The sequence below is a fragment of the Sporothrix brasiliensis genome (genome assembly GCF_000820605.1).
Source record: "Sporothrix brasiliensis 5110 chromosome Unknown Cont20, whole genome shotgun sequence".
In the NCBI taxonomy this organism is placed as follows: domain Eukaryota; kingdom Fungi; phylum Ascomycota; class Sordariomycetes; order Ophiostomatales; family Ophiostomataceae; genus Sporothrix; species Sporothrix brasiliensis.
In genome coordinates, this window is record NW_024467139.1 from 6246620 (window position 1) to 6264757 (window position 18138).

Below are 18138 nucleotides of genomic sequence, written 5' to 3' on the forward strand. Positions count from 1 at the left end.
ACGATGCACGTCGTGCTTCGAGGATTGCCAGCCACATAAAGTGGTAATGTGAAGGATACGAAAGGATTGCAGCTGCAGACCACATCTTTCATGGACTATGAACATAGCGGCAGGCTGGGACGGCTATGGATTGTCATCTGCGGCCAAACTGGTGACCGCGTTGGTATCCTGGCATTCTGGTATCGTGACATTGGGGTGGCGTCAGATGTGATTTCGAATCCCTGCGCCATGATGATTGCTCCGTTTGCCGCCCACAAGATGCCAATGGTGCATTATTGAAAAACTAGTGATGAGGAAGCCAGCCATATGTCTCGTCTGATGATCCCGCCAACCAGAGCTCTGGGAGCACGCGGCCGCATGTGAGGCCAAGCGTGCGGAAAGCGGTCCAAATCCTGCCCTGGCCTGGGGTGGCCAGATCGCAATTACCCAGCTGCATGGTGAAGCACCCAAGCGGCCTGATGTTGAGCCTTGGTTCTCCATGATTGCAATGGAAGACGAATGGAAGTGCAGACTGTGCTGTTGACTGCTCCGGGGGTGTGGGTGTAGGATGCGGCGGGGGCAGACTTGCAGCGACGGAAGAGCGGTCAGTCTCGCCTCCCTGGAAGAATGACCAGATTCATGTTCCTTTGAGGTGATGTTCCATCGAGATGTTTGTTGTGTCTGTTGGCTGCCAGCTACCATACCGGCGCAAGGTTGTAGATGCTTGTTCCAGCTGTTGGGCCTCCATCCGATGCAGCCCACGGTTGGCGCTCATTGTTTGCACAAGTGACGAATTGATTCAATACGAGAACCACACAACGCATCGTCTCGCATTCTTATCCCCCTTTGTTGATTTTGTCCTCTTTGACCCCTTTCCCCAAACCCATCGCACCTTCTACGCCTCGATTTTCGCCGAAAGTGCACCTTCCTAAAAGGCGGACTTACAGGTGTGAGTGGCCACGAGGTACCCCTTTCGGCTAATTAGGCGCGCTGTAGGTACTGGACCCACAGCTAAACCGACCACACAGAGAAAGGCGGGAGGAAGCTTTGACAAGCGCGGGCGCTTAATTATCACAAAAAGTGAATACTGTTTGAGTGTGCTTTAATTTGGTTGGCCCTTGTAAACAACGCATTCCACGTCGTATGGCGGTCAACGCTGCAGGATCAAGCATTCGGCCTCCCAGAACTCGACAACGTCCACCAATAAAGGACGCTTGTTCGGGTCATTGTCCATGCACTGCATAGCCATTTCAATCCAACTAGAGGGGCAGCTGTCTGCATTTTCCCACGTAATCTGGACATCGTTGGGGTGGCCAATCTCGTCGAATCCATCCATCGTCTGGGTCAGCAGCATCCATACCGTCCTGCCTAGCGCAAAAACTTCGGCCAGCTCCGTTGCTTTGGGACAACTCGCCTGCCACCCCGGAAATACATTCCAAATGTGGAACGGCTGCAGCCCGCTGCCCTCTGGCATGTTTCGTCGTTCTGGGCCACCGTATTTCGTATAGACCAACTTTTTGCTACCGGCCGCTCGTTGGCTGCTGCGAGAATGCACGTCGTCCACTTCCTCTACATCCCAGGTCCCGTCCGCTTCTGGAGCCAGTGTAGTGGCCGGGGCGCCGCTCTGTTCCCAGTCGATGAGGGTCAGGTTGTCATTGTCATCCACAAGAAAATTTCCCGGCTTGATGTCCATGTGAAACGTGTGCATGACGTTGTGTGTGTGTGCGATGGCCTGTGATATTTGAAGAGCCCACTGAGCCTTTTGCCGCAAGGAGATGGTGGTTCCGCTAGAATTGGCTGATGCAATGACGGCAGCAAGGTCGCCCTTGGGGCAAAACGTCGACAGATGGCCGATAAGCGCCCCGCGGACCGAAACCAGCATCTTGGGAGGTGGCTGGATGCGGGGGTGTGCCGGCAAGCTCGCAATCAGTTTGCTTGATTGCCGCCATGCCGCGACGGTTGCTCGGGCAAACTCGTCGTCGTCGTCGTGAACTTGGAGGTACGTCTGGAAGTCAACACCCTTGAACGCAAAGGTGGACAACAGATCCGCACTACCCGCATCACCCGTATGACCCTCCTGCCCGATTAGGACTTGCACCCGCTTGCTGCAGCCTTTGCCGCCCATCGCTGAGAGAATCACCACCTGTGAAATGTCGACGACGGGGGCAGGCTGGGCTCCTTGCGGCATGAGGTCGCTTGGCTGAATGTCGCGAAAGAGGCCAAGGTATTGCTCGAAGAGAGGCTCCTGGTACGCGCTCCAGGTGACCCCTTCACCCCCGTCCGAGACCAGATCGACAACCATGCCTGGCTCAAAGATGCTTGGCTGGTCGACGCAGCTGGCCCAGACGGTCGCTATCGTCGACCAGACTGTGCTTCGCATGGCATCGAGGTCCGTGAATCCACACTGAGGGCCGGATTCTTCGTTGCCATGGTAGTAATTGACAATACGACTTGGGAGCGATTGAGGAGAGTCATCGAGGTGGAAGCGAAAGATGACTGCTCGTCCTTTCCCAAGGACTTGGCCGTAGACGATCGTCTCGTCTTCATCGCCCCAAATGCTGTCTGGAACGACATCAAGAGTTAATAGTGCCTGCACGCCCCCCATTTCAAAAAATTCAAAAATTCAATAATTCAATAATTCAATAATTCAAAACGCTGTGATGTGAAGTTGGCTCTTTTTGTCAAAAAAGTGCCGCGTTCAAACGTTTGGATGTGTGACTCTTCTCTGATGTGCAAATATTGATTATGTAATACTCGTTTCGCTAATTGAGGGGCGCGCCTGCCCGCAAAACCACTAACGCGTTCAGGTCGTTCCTCCCCTGAAAGCTCCCAGGTATAGCCAATCACAGGCCGTGTTGCCCAGAGTTCACCATCCATCAAAACATCAACGATTGACATCGAGAGACGACCAACAAACAGCCACGAGTTGATAGTATGACGAACCGGGCAGCAACACACCTTCTCGGACTCTTTCATACAGACCTCCTATTTTGAAATGAGAAGGATCCCGATGCAGTAGCGTCTCACGCAACACCTTCTTTTCGCCCTTCCCTCAAGACGGTCTTCCTGACTTCAGGCGTCAAAATAGCCGCTTCGCCATCTCACCGTTCTTTTGCTCTGCTTTGCCCCCCTGGTTTTCTCTTTCGCAGGCGTCACTTATCACGCCTGTCTTGTCGCTTCGCGCGCGTATTCCACGTCACATCCGCGAGGCCCCCTGTTTTGTCACGCCGTCCCCCTTCACCAAAGGACGCACACCCCCTCCTTTACCACTTCCTCCTTACCATTTCCGGCCTCTTTTTCGGCGTCCTTTTCTCGCTTGGCGCTTAAGGCGCATAACTGTCGACGACGACACGACAGCAAGATAACAAAACGCGCAAGGTAGGGGGGGAGGCGTGTGCATGTGGCGGTGCGGTGAAGGATCACCAAAAACGCCATCACAGACCGGCCATCCCCAGCAGGAAGGCAGAAGGTTTGGTCGGTGACGAGGACGAAGCGCTACGTCCGGGCTTCGCATCTCCCCACACTACCTAGACGTCGTCAGCAACCGCCCCGAGCGCGTATTGACCCGGCCATCGCGCCAATCATGGCTGCCGTCGGGAGCAGCTTTGCGACCCTGGATGATGCATTGAGGTCAGTTGACGAGGGCGAAGTGGAGACAGGAGAGACACATTGGAGCATTGTACATACTGACATTGCATAGGGCATCGCGGCAACAAAGCGGGCAGGCAACAGGCCCCTCACTGCCCAACTGGAAGGCGCAGCGCCGCCAGTTGTTTCGCTCCGTCTTCCAGACTGACATTTCTCAGCCCACACCCCAAGCAACCCCCCTCGCCGTCTTTCCAGAATTCGGCCAAGCCTTTGGCGTTCCCGGGGCGGCAGGACCCAGAGGAGCTGGCGGCCCGACTGCTGAAGCAGGGCTCGCTCAGTCGCAGGACAGTGAGGACCTCGAACTGCCGGATGCACACGAAGACGAGGGTGCGAGCGGCGGGCAGACCCCAAGAGGGCTAGGAGGAGCCACTGCACCCCCCTCTCGACGTGGCCTGCGCAGCTCCAGCGTCTCATTTGCACCACAGCCTCAAGGGAGTGCAGCAAGCGAGGCTAGTCGTCAAAGACGACGAAGGGGGCACGGGTTCGATGCGGCACCACCACCGTTGGTGCAGTCTGAGTCGGCCGCTGACGACCAGATCCGCTTCGACCGCGCATGGCATGTGGTTACTGCCCGTATTGCCCTGCCCTCGTCCGTCGCGGTGGAGGACTCCTTTGGCACCCTGGCCCCTGAGTCGCAGCTGCTTTCGTCGCAGGATGCGGCCACCGAGACAGAGTTCCAAGAGGCCCTGCGTCTGGTCCTGTACGCCAGCGCCATCCTCCCACGCGCAACGCACGTCGAGGACGTCTTGGCCTGGCACACCCACCAGGTTCGCCGCCACTATGCGCAGCACGTGCTGCCCATGCTCTCGGCCTGTACAGGCGAAGCACCGGCCTCTGTGCCACCGGGCGACCTCCGATACTACGACCACCATATGAACGTCGTTTTGAACAGTGTCCGCACGTTGGAGGCCGCGTTTCGCCTGTATTTTTACGGAATGATGCTGCTCGCACGCGGTCTGCCGTCCGGAGAGGAACCAAGTCGTAACGAAGGTGGCAGCGACGGCGAGCATACACCGTCGCCACCGCCGACGGCAGACACCGTCGTGTCCCGCTTCCGCCAAGACGTGAATGCCCTCGTGGCGAACTCGACCCCGGAGGGTCTTGTAGTCTCCCTCCGTATCGTCTTGACCCGGTTTGCCAGTGTTATCCTGGGGTTCGATCCCCCCAAACCAGAGGACGGTAGTGCCACAGCAACTTCGGCTGCTGCCAGCAACAGCACACCATTCAGAAGGCGAAGTGCCCAGGGAGCACCCATTTCGCCTGCGCCAAAACAAAGGACACCGCTGTCAGCAACAGCAGCGGCAATACCGCGTCCGCCGGCCGATGACGATAGCCGCGTCCAGCTGCTGCGACAGCAAATGCACGAGATCCTTGTGCCCCTGCACAATGTCGGTCTCGCCGGCGAGAACTTCCAGATCCTGCTCGCCGAGATTATGGACGAGAAGATGGTGGAGTTTATCCAACTCTCCTTTGCCGGGAACTGGAACGGGACGGATGCAGAGGCAGCCTCGGCGGGGGACCGGACTGCCATGCGGTCGTCAAGTCTTTCCGCCAGCTTCGGAGCCGGTTTCAATGCGAGCTTTGTTGGGACCCCATCGCGGCCCGGGCATCGCCAGTCGAAAGGCCCCAGTGCACCCTCGGCGTGCATCGGCGCGTTGAACCACTGGATCGAGAACCACTTTGCACGTCTCGCACACGAAGTTCTCGGCCGCATCGGTGCCACCGGTGCTGGTGGCGCGCGCGAAGCTGTTTCACTGTCGGATGTCAACAAATGGAAAGAAGTGGCCCTCGGCCGCCTGTCCGCTCTGCGCATGACGGAGCTATTCGACATTGTCCTGCACTGGCCGCAAAGTCGAACCGGCCTCGAGGATTTGCGCATCAGCGTCACGACGCCGCAACGCCGCTCGCAGTTAGTGTCCACCTTTACGGGGGCCATGCGAAAACGCCTGCTGCACCCGGCATGCTCGACGCTCGAGATTCTGCAGGTCTACGTCGCCATGATCCGCACGTTTCACGCCCTCGACCCATCCAACGTGCTCCTCAGTGCTGCCGTGGGCCCGTTGCAGTTTTACCTGTGCCAGCGCGAAGACGCTGTGCGCATCGTGGTGGACGGCCTGTTGGCCGACCCGGAGAGCATCTACGCAACGAACCTGACTGCCGCCAGCCGCATTGAGCGGTCTCGCCTACGATCGACGACGCCCACGTCAGGCTCGGCCACGGCGCCGCTGGTCGACAAGGCCAAGCTCGTCGAGCTAGCCGGCATACTCAACGACCCGTCACAGCAGCGGCGCCGCCACGTAGACGAAGAGGAGCTGGACTGGAACGACATGGACTGGGTGCCCGACCCCATTGACGCCGGCACCAACTACCGCCGTCCCAAGTCAGAAGACGTTATTGGCACTCTGATCAACGCTCTGGGCTCGCGCGAGGCATTCACCAAGGAGTTCCAGAATATTATTGCCGAACGCTTGTTGTCGCCGCAGGACTCGTTTGCCAAGGAAGTCAAGGTGCTCAACCTGCTCAAGAAACGATTTGGCGAAAGCTCCCTCCAGAGCTGCGAGGTCATGATTCGCGACGTCCAGGACTCGGGCCACTTTGACGCCGTCGTGGAGCACCTGATGCGCCTCGACAAAGAGGCAGCCTCTGCCACCTCTGCCGCCTCTGCCGCCTCTTCCGCCCCTGCCGCCCCTTCCCCCGAAATTCAGTACCGGGCCAAGATTCTGTCGCGGCTGTACTGGCCCGGCCTGGGTCCTGAGCACTTTTTGCTGCCGCGCCCCGTGGCTGACACGCAGAAACGCGTTGATTCCTTCTACGAGGCCAACAAGTCCGGCCGCAAGCTGGCCTGGCTCAACCAGCTCGGCCAAGCCACCGTCGACCTCGAGTTGGACGACCGCACCGTGCAGGTGGACTGCAAGACATATGAAGCGACTGTTATTTATGCCTTCCAGGACGAGTCGGCCGAGGCGGAACGGCTCGTGCGCACGCCGCCTGCCCAGCGGACTGTGCCGCAGCTCTACGAAATGCTCCAGATGGACGAGGATCTGATTGTGTCTGCGCTCCAGTTCTGGGCGAGCAAAGGCGTGCTCATGCAAGACCGCCGTGATCCCGAACGCTATACGGTCATTGAAGATGTCGAGCGCGCTAGGGTCGAGCGCGAGCGGGAGATGGCGAGAGACGAGGCGGAACGCAAGAAGGCAGCCGAGGCGGCCGAGGCGGCCGACGAAACACCTGCGCCCGCCACGGCCACCACCGCAACCGCGGCGGCTCCGGCAGCGGCGGTGGCGGCTCCGACCCGCAGCAAGCGCGAGGCTCGCGCCGACGATGCACAGCGGACCGTGTATTGGCAGTTCATCGTGGGCATGCTGACAAACAGCGCCGTCTCGATGCCCTTGGCGCAGATTGCCATGATGATGAAGATGCTCATTGCCGAAGGCTTCCCTTGGAGCAACGAGGAGCTGCAGGAGTTTTTGGGCGAGAAAGTCACAGACGGCGAGCTCGAGGTGGTTGGCGGCAAGTACCGTCTAGTTAAGAAGTAGACGCAGGGTGCTGTTGACGACACATTCCGCATTATGGGCTACGACGATGCAGCGAATACGACAGAGAAATACTATATTAATGATGTTTATGTCGGGGATTTCCCTTTACGCAATGATGTTTGTGTCTCTTAAAATCCCATAATTCCCAACTCCAGTAAAGACGATGCCATGTAAAAATGTCGTAAACACACAAACAAGTGGACCATAGTCGTAAAACAGTTCGCACACATAAACAAGTAAACACCTTCAGGATATGTTACCGCACCCAACCTTCAAAGTCATCTGCAAACCACACAGCCGCGTTCAGGTACCGGTCCTGAATGTCGCCCCATGTGCGGGCAGCGTCCTTGAAGGCACGTAGAGCTAATTTGTCAGTGAGACACGAGGAAGAAATGGAACATAAAAAATTTAAATAAAATAAAAAAAATAGGGAGGGCAGACATACTCTTAATATAGTGCTCATCCGTGCTCCACCGCGACGACACGGCTTGCTGCTCCACGTACGTCCAGCCCTTTGTCTTGCGATAGTCCTTCGGCACGTTGTCTGGGTCCACCGGAGGCCGGCCCACCGCCACGTACGTCGCCAGCGCCAGCAGCCACCACTGCTGCAGCACACCCACGTGCAGCGCCGGCGGAATCTCGGGCAGCAGGACCCGCACGGCGTGGCTCGTCGTCAGCGCGTGGCACACAAAGAAGTTGTAGCTGTGCGTGCCGGGGACGACGGACGCGACGAGCATGTCCGCGGACACGTCCTGGGCCTCGCGCACGCGCAGCGTCAAGTCGTTCTGCACGGGCTCGTCGCGGCCCGTCAAATCCCACGCGTGCCAGTACTCGAGCAGGGCGGTCGCGACCTCGTGCGACGGCGGCGCGAGAATCAGCGACTCGATGCGGCTGCCCGGGGCCACGGCATCGAACCGCGCGTCCTTGGCGATGCGGTCGACCAGCTGCTGGAGGGACAGCCCCCGGAGCGCATCCGGCACGTCGTCGTCGGCCGGCAGCTGCCCGAACGGGTATTTTTTGGCGTAGTCGGCGTTGTAGGTCACGGCCGTCATGCCCAGCGCCTCCATGGCGAGCACGCGGCTGTCCATTTCGTAGGCGTACGCCAGGTGGATGAGCGGGTGGCCGAGGCCGCAGATGAGGCTGTTGAGGAGCAGGTGTCGGTCGGCCTTGTCCGGCAGCGTGTTTGTCCGCGCCGCCCCCGCCTCACCCGTCGACCCGTCCGCAGGGGCCGTCGGCGTCACCCGGCTGCTGAACATGGGCGGCACCAGGTCGCCGTCCACCTCGACCGTGTCGTCGTCGCCCCACGGCCGGCCCTGGCCCAGCAGGTACGCCTCCACCACCGTCCGCCAGTTGTACGCCACGCTGTGCTCGGCCAGCACGTCCTCGAAAAAGTCCACGTACGCGCGCTGGTACGCCGTGTCGCCCAGGTAGTCGCGCCAGTCCACGTCGGCAATCTCGGCGGGGGAGGCCTGCCAGGGCACGAGCTTGGGCGCAATGGCGTCGTACATGAGGTTCATCTGCTCGGGCGTGGCGCCCAGCAGGTAGGCCGAGCAGAGCGCGTGGGCCATGTGGTTGTGGCGGCCGTTGTCGTCGCCGTACATGAGGGCATGGTTGACGTGGTTGCCGCGCAGCAGGTGCTTGAGCGTGCGCGGGCGCTTCTCGGGGCGGGTCTCGACGGCGTGGGCCGGGGCAGACTTGAGACGGCGAGCGGCAGGGATCGACGAGGCGCCGGTGATGGCGTCGACGAAGCGCCCGACGAGCGGGATCGAGGAGAGGAGCGACATTGTGATCGAGACGGTGGTTTTTTGGTCGGAGAACGGACAAGCGGATTGTCGTGCTTTCCGTGTTCGATTGTAGTTCTGTGTATCAACGAAGAATGTAAGATCAAATACGGAGCACGGAGTAAGAGACTGATCGTTATGCCCGTCGCAACGGAGCTCGGGAGGTGTCCGAAATTCCGACTTCTGACGTTGGCTGTTCTGTTGGGGACGGCTGTCGTAAAGTGACGTGAGGCCCTAAAAGTAGTTGACAGTCGATGCCCCGCTTTTCAGCTAGGAGCCGCTCCTGCCCACTGAATCGTGTTAGTGCAGCTATTTGTTTTGTTGCTTAATTACGTAGCTTGCCAGAGGGCTCCACCGCGACGCGAGGAAGGCGCAAAGCAGCCGACAAACCCCGCTAGAGAGGCGCTGACAGTGCTTTTATGGGAGTTGCCCCGTTAGGACTCAGAGCTTCGAAACGTCATAAGCAAATCTTCAAATCACAGCACGAAAAACCTCGGCTTTCCCCTCAGCTTCAGTTACCACGTCCCAACATCTACACGAAGCGATCTCCATCCAATTGACGTCCAATTGACATTTGCAACCTTGTACCGAAAATCTTTGACTCGCCCTCCCCTGCCAACCGCCCACAATGTCCCCGCCGGCCATCATCGCCCCCTCCATTCTGTCGGCCGACTTCGCCGCCCTCGGCCAGGAATGTGCCAAGACCATGGACCAGGGCGCCGACTGGCTGCACGTCGACATCATGGACGGCCACTTTGTCCCCAACATCACCTTTGGCCCGCCCGTCGTCGCCAAGATCCGCTCCCACGTCGCCAACCCGGCCGACACCAAGACGCCCCTCGGCCGCGGCACCTTTGACTGCCACATGATGATCGCCGAGCCCAAGCGCTGGGTGCGCGAGTTCAAGGACGCCGGCGCCAACCTGTACTGCTTCCACTACGAGGCCGCCTTCTCGACCGCCGCCGAGACCCCGGCCGCCGAGTCCGATCTCAAGACGTCGCCCCGCGAGCTCGTCCGCTACATCCACTCGCTGGGCCTGCAGGCCGGCGTCGCCATCAAGCCCGCGACGGCCGTCGACGTGCTGTATGAGCTGGTCGAGGCGGCCAACGAGGCCGAGCGGCCGGACATGGTGCTGGTGATGACGGTGGAGCCCGGGTTCGGCGGCCAAAAATTCATGGCGGACCAGATGCCCAAGGTGCAGGCGCTGCGGCAGCGGTACCCGGAGCTGAACATTGAGGTGGACGGCGGTCTGGGGCCCGGCACGATCGATGTGGCGGCGGAGGCGGGTGCGAACGTGATTGTGGCCGGGTCGGCCGTGTTTGGTGCCAAGGACCCGTCCGAGGTCATCGCGAAGCTGCGGGAGGCCGTCAATACGCGGAGAAAGTAAGGTGGAAGAGGGGACGACAACGGTGCAAGGGAAACAAAAAAACAGAAAGGGTATTTATGGTTTGGGGTGTATGGAGTCATGATGGGCTTTGATGCCATCGGAACATGGCAATATGGGATAGGTCATGACCGCCGGTATGTCGAGGGGGCTACAGACGACCGTAGTATCAGCCGTGACGGCACTCTCTTGAGGAACATGTGGAAATAAAGACGATAGATTTACCGATTACAAGAATTTAAAACCGATTACCTGATCACATGAATAGCCGAACTTGAACAACGGAAAACCCAACAGTGTTCTTTGAGAATGTACCTTGCCGCTCTAATTGCAGTGGGCATGGGTGGAAAGCAGTGAATTGTACTCCGTTGTGCCTCCAATTATCTAATTAAAACAGGATTTGTTCAGCTCCTCGTCAAATGTCATATCGAATCATGATTAAAGCTCGTTAGCTTGATAGTATAGTGATGAATGGCACTGGATGGCCCCCAAATAACCTAATCCTAAAAGAATCCAAGATGCTGTCGCTAACTATGCAATATGCGAGGGCAAAGCAAGGCCCGAGACATGAAGCCGGAAAATAAAACAAAAACAAAAAAAAACCAATGAAAACCAATCTCTACTCTAATCGCCAATCTTCTTTAGCTTGTCAACACTGACCGACGACACAAAGGCATGGCGCAAAAAGTGCAGCCAGACCTCGTTCTGCTCCTCCTTCGTTTTCTTGTCCTTCTTCTTCTTCTTCTGGCCGCCGGCATCTTCAAAGTCGGCATCGTCTTCGTCGTCGCTATCATCATTATCGGCATCGTCGCCGTCTTTGACGACCTCGTCGCCGCCAACATCAGCGACCGACTTTTTGCTCGTCTTCTTGCCCATGCGGTAGGCCATCTCCAGCAGGCTGTTGACGGTCATGTCGGACAGGTTGTAGATCTTGTCGGTAAAGGTGCTGTACTCGACTTGGTACGTAAACTTGTGCGGCTGCGCAGGGCTCGTTTTGGGCGACTTGTCGCTGTGGTCGCCCTCGCGCCACTTGTCGCTCTCGACGTTGCCGCCGTCGTCGCCGTCGTCGTTGCCACCATCAGCACCGCCAACGCCGACTGTCATGTCATTGTTGATGTATGTCAGGTTGGCAAAGTACTGTACGTAGCCGCGCAGGGTGAGGGGCTGCGGCGAGTAGGCGGGGCCAGGCTCGGCCGTCTTGGCTGGGCCTTTGGGGACGACGAGATTTGGGTCTTTCTTGCCCTTGCTCTTGTCCTTGTCCGTGTCTTTTTCGCCTTTCTCGCCCTTATCCCCCTTCTTGCCCTTCTTCTTCTCCTCACGGAGTGGGGGCAGCTCGTCCTCAGGGAGGACGGGCACGAGGCTCGGCCCGTCGGTCCAGACCTCGGTGTCCTCCATGCCGCTGATGTTGTACTCGACGACACGGAGCGCAGGTAGGTAGTTGGGCACGATGCTGGGGCTGACAAACGTGAGCTGGTAGCGCTCAGCCCACTTACGCGACAGCTTGGGACCCTCCTTCTTCTTGTTCTTCTTGTCCTTCTTGCCCTTCTTCTTTTTCTTTTCCGGATCCACCTCGCCGTCGTCGACTTCAGCGCCGTCGACGGCACTGTCGTCGAGTGACCGTGGCTTGGGAAGCTTGGACCACACGCTGCGCAGCTCCTGCAGGTAGTCGGCCGTTGACAGAATGTCCATGTCGTCCTCCATATTGGTCCGGACAGCTGCCTCAGGCTCATCGTAGTCGTACGCATCGTCATCGTCCTCGTCCTCGTCCTCGTCCAACAAAAGGCCCTCGATCTCGGCGCGCGAGGCACCAATCAGTTTGTAGTTGAGCTCCTCCGTGTCCTGCAGCATAAAATGGTCCACGTTCATGTGGCCGTACAGGCCGCCGACAATGACGTCGCGGTACTGGCGCAGCCACAGTGTGTACTTTTGCCAGCAGGTCTCGTCCCAGAGCTGCTTGCTGCCGGTGCGGGCCGGCGGGACGTGGCCCGTCAGGATGGCCTTGACGCCGCGCTCACGCAGAAACTGCAGCTGGATGCGCAGCCACTCGAGCTGCTTAAAACCCGGCTCGGACGGGTGGATGCAGTCGTCGATGCCGGCATTGCGGTCGAAAAAGTAGAGTGTGTTGAGACTAAAGACGGCGAGGCGGTTCGGGATCACCTCGACATAGAACCAGCCGCCAAACTCAAACGAGTGGCGCTGCTCCAGCGGGATAAATCGCGACCAGATGTCGGTGTAGCGCTTGAGCCACTTGTTGGGGCCCGGCAGCAGCACGTTGTGCGGCAAGATGTCGTTGTTGCCAAACGTCGGGATAATGGGAATGCGCAGGCCCTGACCCGAAGGGTCCTCAAAGAGGTCGACAAATTTGTCGGCAATCAGCTGGTTGGAGTTTTGGACCTGGGCAGGCGAGCGCGGGATCCGCTCGTCGCTGTCGTGGCGGGCTGAGTCGCCGGTCCAGACGACGAAATCAATGTCATCGCGAATGTTCTCGGCGATCCAGTCAAACGTGGCGTTGATAAGAGAGTAGGGGGTGTCACAGTCGGAGGTCTCAGCGCCGTACGTGCCGGCCGGCCCTTTCCCTGAGTGGCAGGCGTGTTCTTCTGATGTCGAAGAATGGACTTTGTAGAATTCATCTGGGTGCAAGTCTATCGCGACATGGGTTAGCTCCTCGTCAATGCAAATCGATGGAGATATGATATTGTGTGGTGTGCTGCGTCCTCGTTTCCGTTTGGCTGCAAATATGGGAGATAGTAGCACCAAGAATTTTCAAGCTCATCCAACCCGTCCCGCGCATATTCTGTGACGTAGTAGAAACCCGGCGGGGTGGACCTTGTTGAATGTGGTGTGTGTGTGTAGCCCAAGAATACCACGGAAAAAAAGACGGGGAACAATGGCAGCTAGCAATAGCAGTACCACTTGGAGAAAAGCTCACCTGTGATATGCAGGAACTTGCCATGCAGGCGACGCGGGCTAGACTCTGCCTCCCCCGGCGCCTCGCCCAACACGCGTTGCGACCCGCCTGGTCGTGCAAACACCTGCGGTAGGCGGCCAAGCGGGCTGGCGACGGCGGCGGTGCCGCATAAAACAAGCGGGAGAAGGCGGGAGAGCGATGTCGAGCGCAAAGACGTCGGGGCGGCGCGCTGCCGTCGTGATGTGGTCGAATGCCGCATGGTTTGTGAAGTGCTGTGTGCGCGGGTTTTGGGTGTAAATTGTGTGTGGTCACGGCGCGGCCCAGCCGCTGTTCCACGTTGAGGTCTGCAGAAGCACCGAAAGGTCGAAAAGGCAGCTGAGAGCAGGTTAGATGGCCATGCAGCGCATGGTAGTCGGTGAGGTTATTCGGATGAATTCGAGCGACGTCAAAAAAAGGAGAGAGAGAGAGAGAGTTGCGTTCGACAAAGTAAAATGGCAGGAATGGACCATGAAAAAGCCCCTTCTGGAAAGAGCTGTCGGTGAGGGAGGAACGACCGGTCTGGACAGGTTGGTATATTGGTGCGTTGGCCCTGAAACGGACCCTATTTCCTTTTTTGAGGCAATGACGTTCCGCGTCTCGTCACAGACTCTTCGTCCTTTGCGTGTCTTTTCTTTGGTTTGTCGTGTCTGATTCGCGACCAGCATCAGCGGCGACCGAGTAAAATATGTATAAAATGCTGCGCAGACCCTTTTGGTCCACTGCTGTCAAAATGCTCAAATGCAGATGCGATAGCTGGTTGGGGGTCTCGGGACTGGACAGGGGTGCCTGCCTGCAGCTCACGCTCCCTAGAATAGGCAGCTGCAGGGCACGTGCAGGGCTGAGTCGAACACGCCAGCGGCAGACCAGCGGCGATTGAGACACTGTCTGGTGCGGTTCGGAACCTGCACGGGGGATGACGTACGGCTGAGACGGCCGCCAAAAGCCAGTCGCAAAGACTCCTAACAGTCGCACGGCAGTGGCGCGACAAGACAGAGGGACCTTCGTAATTGTAGTACGCGACAGAAGACGAAAAAACCACACGTGTGAGTGGGAATGAGAAAATAACGACACGAGATCGAAAATGGCGATCCTTCAAAGAGATAGGGGTCCCTTTTGATTTAACGGATCAACCATCTCGAAAATCCACGACAAATGGCGAAACGAGGCGCCGACGACCAATCCATAAAGAAGAACCACTTTGGCACGAAAAAACACGAAAGTGTACGAATGTACGCATGTTCGCAAACAGACAGCCGTGTCCCCCCACAATCTGCACGCGATGCACGATTCAGACTGCTATCCACTCTTCCGGACACCGACCACTCGCGCCCAGTCGTTTTGCCCACCTGCTCAGGCATGGCGCCTGTTTTGACAGAAAAGGGAGGGTTGTTTCGATGTAAGTCGGTACTTCATAGTGCAGCCGTGAGGCGATTGTATGCGAAAGCGCATGGTGGGCGGTGGAAAAGAGCCAGTCTTTGTGCAGCATGCTCCCACGTGTAGGCTGAGTGGCCCCTTTGGGTGGCCTGTTTTGGCCCTCGACAGCTAGGCTTGTTCTCAGCCGCGCGAGATCGCCACCCCCAACTTTGCTTCTTGATCCATTTAGAGGCCCGCCCTTTATTTAGCTTATTTTTAGACGTATTTTTGCGTGTCGGCGAAAGAGACTGGCGCATCTCGAGCAAGACACGCGAGCACATGAGCCAACCTCGCTGGTCAGCACATCCTGATTCAGAGAGAGGCTGACGCAGGGCGTGGGATGGTTGATTTAGATTTACGAGCGCCATGTTACGAGTGTACGAAAGAGAAAGGGGGGCACACCCTCAGCATCGTAGGCATCGATCTCACATGCTGCCGGCCTCTGACTCTGCAATTTCCGCCCTTCGTGGTCGCGTGCGGTTTTTCTCTTCTTGTTCGACAGAGAGGGTCAAAGACGACCAGACCGGATCTTCCTCCAGGACCTCAGAGGAGAACTCCCTTAAACAAGCACAAGCCTCGTCATCAAAAGGGGGGGTGTCAAGGTGGATCATGGACCCTCTTCCCCTGCTACCAGTCACTGTGAGAGGACCCTCTGTCTCCGCCACTTGTGTGTGGTCTCGTGTGCAATGTCCTCTTTCTGATTTGGCTTCATTTGCTGCCCCTCCTCTTCATTGCCGGCTTCCTCATGCACGCTATTGCGGTCGTCGTGTGTCGTGCATCGTATGTTGCACGTTGTTTCCGAACCTTGATGGTCGCGAGATGCACGCCCGAACCAAGGAGGAGGAGAGTGCAAGAAGACAGGAACGACACAAACGACGGTGGGGTGGAAGAGGAGAGAACCGGCGGGGTTATTTCGTGTCGTGTGCCTCTGTCGAAATGTCGGGCTCTGCATGTCTCACGTCCGCTCCGCTGCGGCATTCCCAATGCAAATTGTTTGCAACAAGCTGAGGTTGAGAGGTTACCGTCTTCATTGAGAGGTTCTCCATAGAGCAGGACCATGAACCTCCGCTGCCGGGATGCTTCGTTTAGAAGATGCAAATCTTACCTTCACATATGCGTCAGAAGGGTTCGTAACCTTTCGCAAAGTGCAAGGAAGACAGGCCAGGGTGATGTGTTACCGACGAGGATTTGTTTGGTTGGCAGATCTACCGGATAGGCCCGCGAAATGTGGCTGGTGCGAGATGCGCCACAGGCTTGGAATTTTGTGGGGCACCATTGTCGTTCGTCCAACTTTATCTGCAGTCGAAAATTTCCGGCGCTCTTTCCCCTCCCTTCTCTTTTCCCTTCTTCTTTCTCTATGCAACGTCGCGCTCTCTGAACCACCCCTCGCCGCTTTTGGAGAGAAGGGAGTTTGGGCTTGGATCTGTATTTCTCTCGAAACGATCCTTTTTTTGAGAGCGGTTGCTAGATTGACTTTACAAGGCCCGCTCGTTTGAGGGAATCCAGAGCGGTTTTTTCTGCTGCAAGGATTGGTTCCCATGGTTTTCGCTGGCACATTCCAAACCTACCTATCTCCGCCGTATTGATCCAACATACTCGTCATGTTTTGCATTCTTTTCTTCCACGTTGTGATCGGAGGCTGGACTGGGCAGGCATCTGACGTCTCTGTGTTTTTCTGTGTTTGGCCGCTTTGATGCGACGACTTGAAACGACAGCCGAATAGCCTGTTGGGGAAGGAGCGTCGAGGGCTCGACAGCGCGTGAACCATCTTGCCCTTCTCACGTCTAGTTTGCTTCATAAGTGATCATCTTACAAACATGCCCAGCGCAGCCACCGACAGCAGCAGCAGAATAGCGCGGGCTTCTGGCCTCTGCGTTGCAATTTTTCTATGCAATGGTTCCATGTTACAAAGGCCTTTCTCACAAACGCAAGGGAATAGCGTCTGCACCCCTCTCATTGGCCAACAAGCCGCTGGGCCTTCTGCACGCCGACACACTCTCCCATATGCAACAGCAGTGGTCACACCGTTGCTTTTACTGGTCCCTTCGGAGGCTTTGTGTGATGGGAAGGTTGGTCCCGCTTCTCGATTGTTCTCCTTCTCCCCTCCCCTTTCGACTTCTGCAAGACTAGGGGCTAGCTTGCATACTAGCTAAAGTGCGTAGATCAATGCATGTCTTGGTGGTCTTTTGAGTGCGTAACAAAACAGGGTTCTCGTCGAGGGCGACCGCCGCGAAACAAGAAAAGCGGTGTAAAGAGAGACGGTACGAACTGAATGTCGAGAAATGACGAGCAAACATACAGGGCAGACGACTCCTCTCTCCCCCAATACGGTTTGCGCCGTGTTCATCCAGCAATCGTGTCAGGTGGTTGGGAGAGTGCAGCTGCTACCAGTCCATCTGCGGAAACACGGCTGGTGATCAGCCGGGAGCACCACGGGGAAATAGATGAGGGGAAGCTGGAGAGTGAGAGAGAGAGAGAGAGGCAATAATAGTTGGCTCCTGCTATGATATGCGTGCCGTTTCGCTTGTTGTTCGCCTATCACTTTTCACAGGCAATAGGCGGTCGCAGCAGGTGCCGTGATAATAGAAGTGCTATCATATTTGGGCCAACTCTAATCGTCATAGCTCAGAGACAATCCCGATCTCTGCGAACCCATAAACGCCGATATTGGGCCCGACAAGTTGACCCCAGAGGCTCAATACAGAAAACACACGCGGGCCATATTGGCGGATATTAGCGGACGTAGGGAAAGGTAGAACAAGTAAATAAAACATCGCGATGATAGGCTTCCTCCTGTTGATGTGCATTACTGTTTTTATAAGCAGGGTTACGACTTCCCTTCCGACCTCCATCAACAGCATATATATGATTGACACCACGGAGGATAAAAGAAGGCACCAGGCACAGATTGCATGGTAAAAAACAGCCACTTTTATATTGCATTTAGTTTCAAGGTAAATGCATAAAGCAGAAATAGATTCCTTTGTGACTATGGCAAGAGAGAAGGAGCGTCAAGAAGGTACACATTTGTAATGAACGTTGAATAGCTCGATACATGAAGCCATTTAAGAAAATAGTAAACGAGTGAATAAGAACAGACAAAACGTGAAAGCTCCAGGGCGTCAATGTTTTTTGCCCCCATCCCACGTCGATCATAGTCATGATATCAAAAGGTTTGACAAGTAAAAAAAGTGCAAATAAACCACCGTCCCTGATTGAGGGAGGCTTCGATATACCCGTAAAAAATAATTCCCAGAAGCGCCCCGAAAATCTAACGTTGACCTGTATTCCATAGCCCACCATGTTCCCCGAAGAAGAAAAGAGTAAAAGTGAAAAGACGACGAACCCAGTCGTTGAAAAGGAGTATGTGACAAGAAGGGAAGAAGAAAGTATGTGCAGTGAAAAGAATCGTTACAAAAGTTTCGTAGTCGTTATTGTAAAAACATCAGG

General features: G+C 56.7%; 5 protein-coding genes across 5 annotated transcripts; 2 read left to right on the forward strand and 3 right to left on the reverse strand.

Moving 5' to 3' along the window:
• Positions 1 to 1129: 1129 nt before the first annotated feature.
• On the reverse strand, positions 1130 to 2584 carry SPBR_07212 (uncharacterized protein; the record flags this gene model as incomplete). The annotated part of the gene is made up of 1 exon (XM_040765466.1): positions 1130 to 2584. One exon carries the CDS (start codon positions 2582 to 2584, stop codon positions 1130 to 1132), a length of 1455 nt encoding a protein of 484 aa, XP_040617647.1.
• Positions 2585 to 3562: 978 nt separating this feature from the next.
• SPBR_06446 (anaphase-promoting complex subunit) lies at positions 3563 to 7163 on the forward strand (the record flags this gene model as incomplete). The annotated part of the gene is made up of 2 exons (XM_040764702.1): positions 3563 to 3609; positions 3680 to 7163. The coding sequence occupies 2 exons, from the start codon at positions 3563 to 3565 to the stop codon at positions 7161 to 7163; spliced, it is 3531 nt and encodes a 1176-aa protein (XP_040617648.1).
• A 256-nt stretch (positions 7164 to 7419) lies between these two features.
• On the reverse strand, positions 7420 to 8947 carry SPBR_07156 (uncharacterized protein; the record flags this gene model as incomplete). The annotated part of the gene is made up of 2 exons (XM_040765410.1): positions 7420 to 7526; positions 7609 to 8947. The coding sequence occupies 2 exons, from the start codon at positions 8945 to 8947 to the stop codon at positions 7420 to 7422; spliced, it is 1446 nt and encodes a 481-aa protein (XP_040617649.1).
• Positions 8948 to 9572: 625 nt separating this feature from the next.
• On the forward strand, positions 9573 to 10331 carry SPBR_07782 (ribulose-phosphate 3-epimerase; the record flags this gene model as incomplete). Its single annotated transcript, XM_040766036.1, has 1 exon — positions 9573 to 10331. One exon carries the CDS (start codon positions 9573 to 9575, stop codon positions 10329 to 10331), a length of 759 nt encoding a protein of 252 aa, XP_040617650.1.
• Positions 10332 to 10952: 621 nt separating this feature from the next.
• SPBR_06647 (endopolyphosphatase) lies at positions 10953 to 13495 on the reverse strand (the record flags this gene model as incomplete). The annotated part of the gene is made up of 2 exons (XM_040764903.1): positions 10953 to 12904; positions 13258 to 13495. 2 exons carry the CDS (start codon positions 13493 to 13495, stop codon positions 10953 to 10955), a joined length of 2190 nt encoding a protein of 729 aa, XP_040617651.1.
• Between the last annotated feature and the right edge of the window lie 4643 nt (positions 13496 to 18138).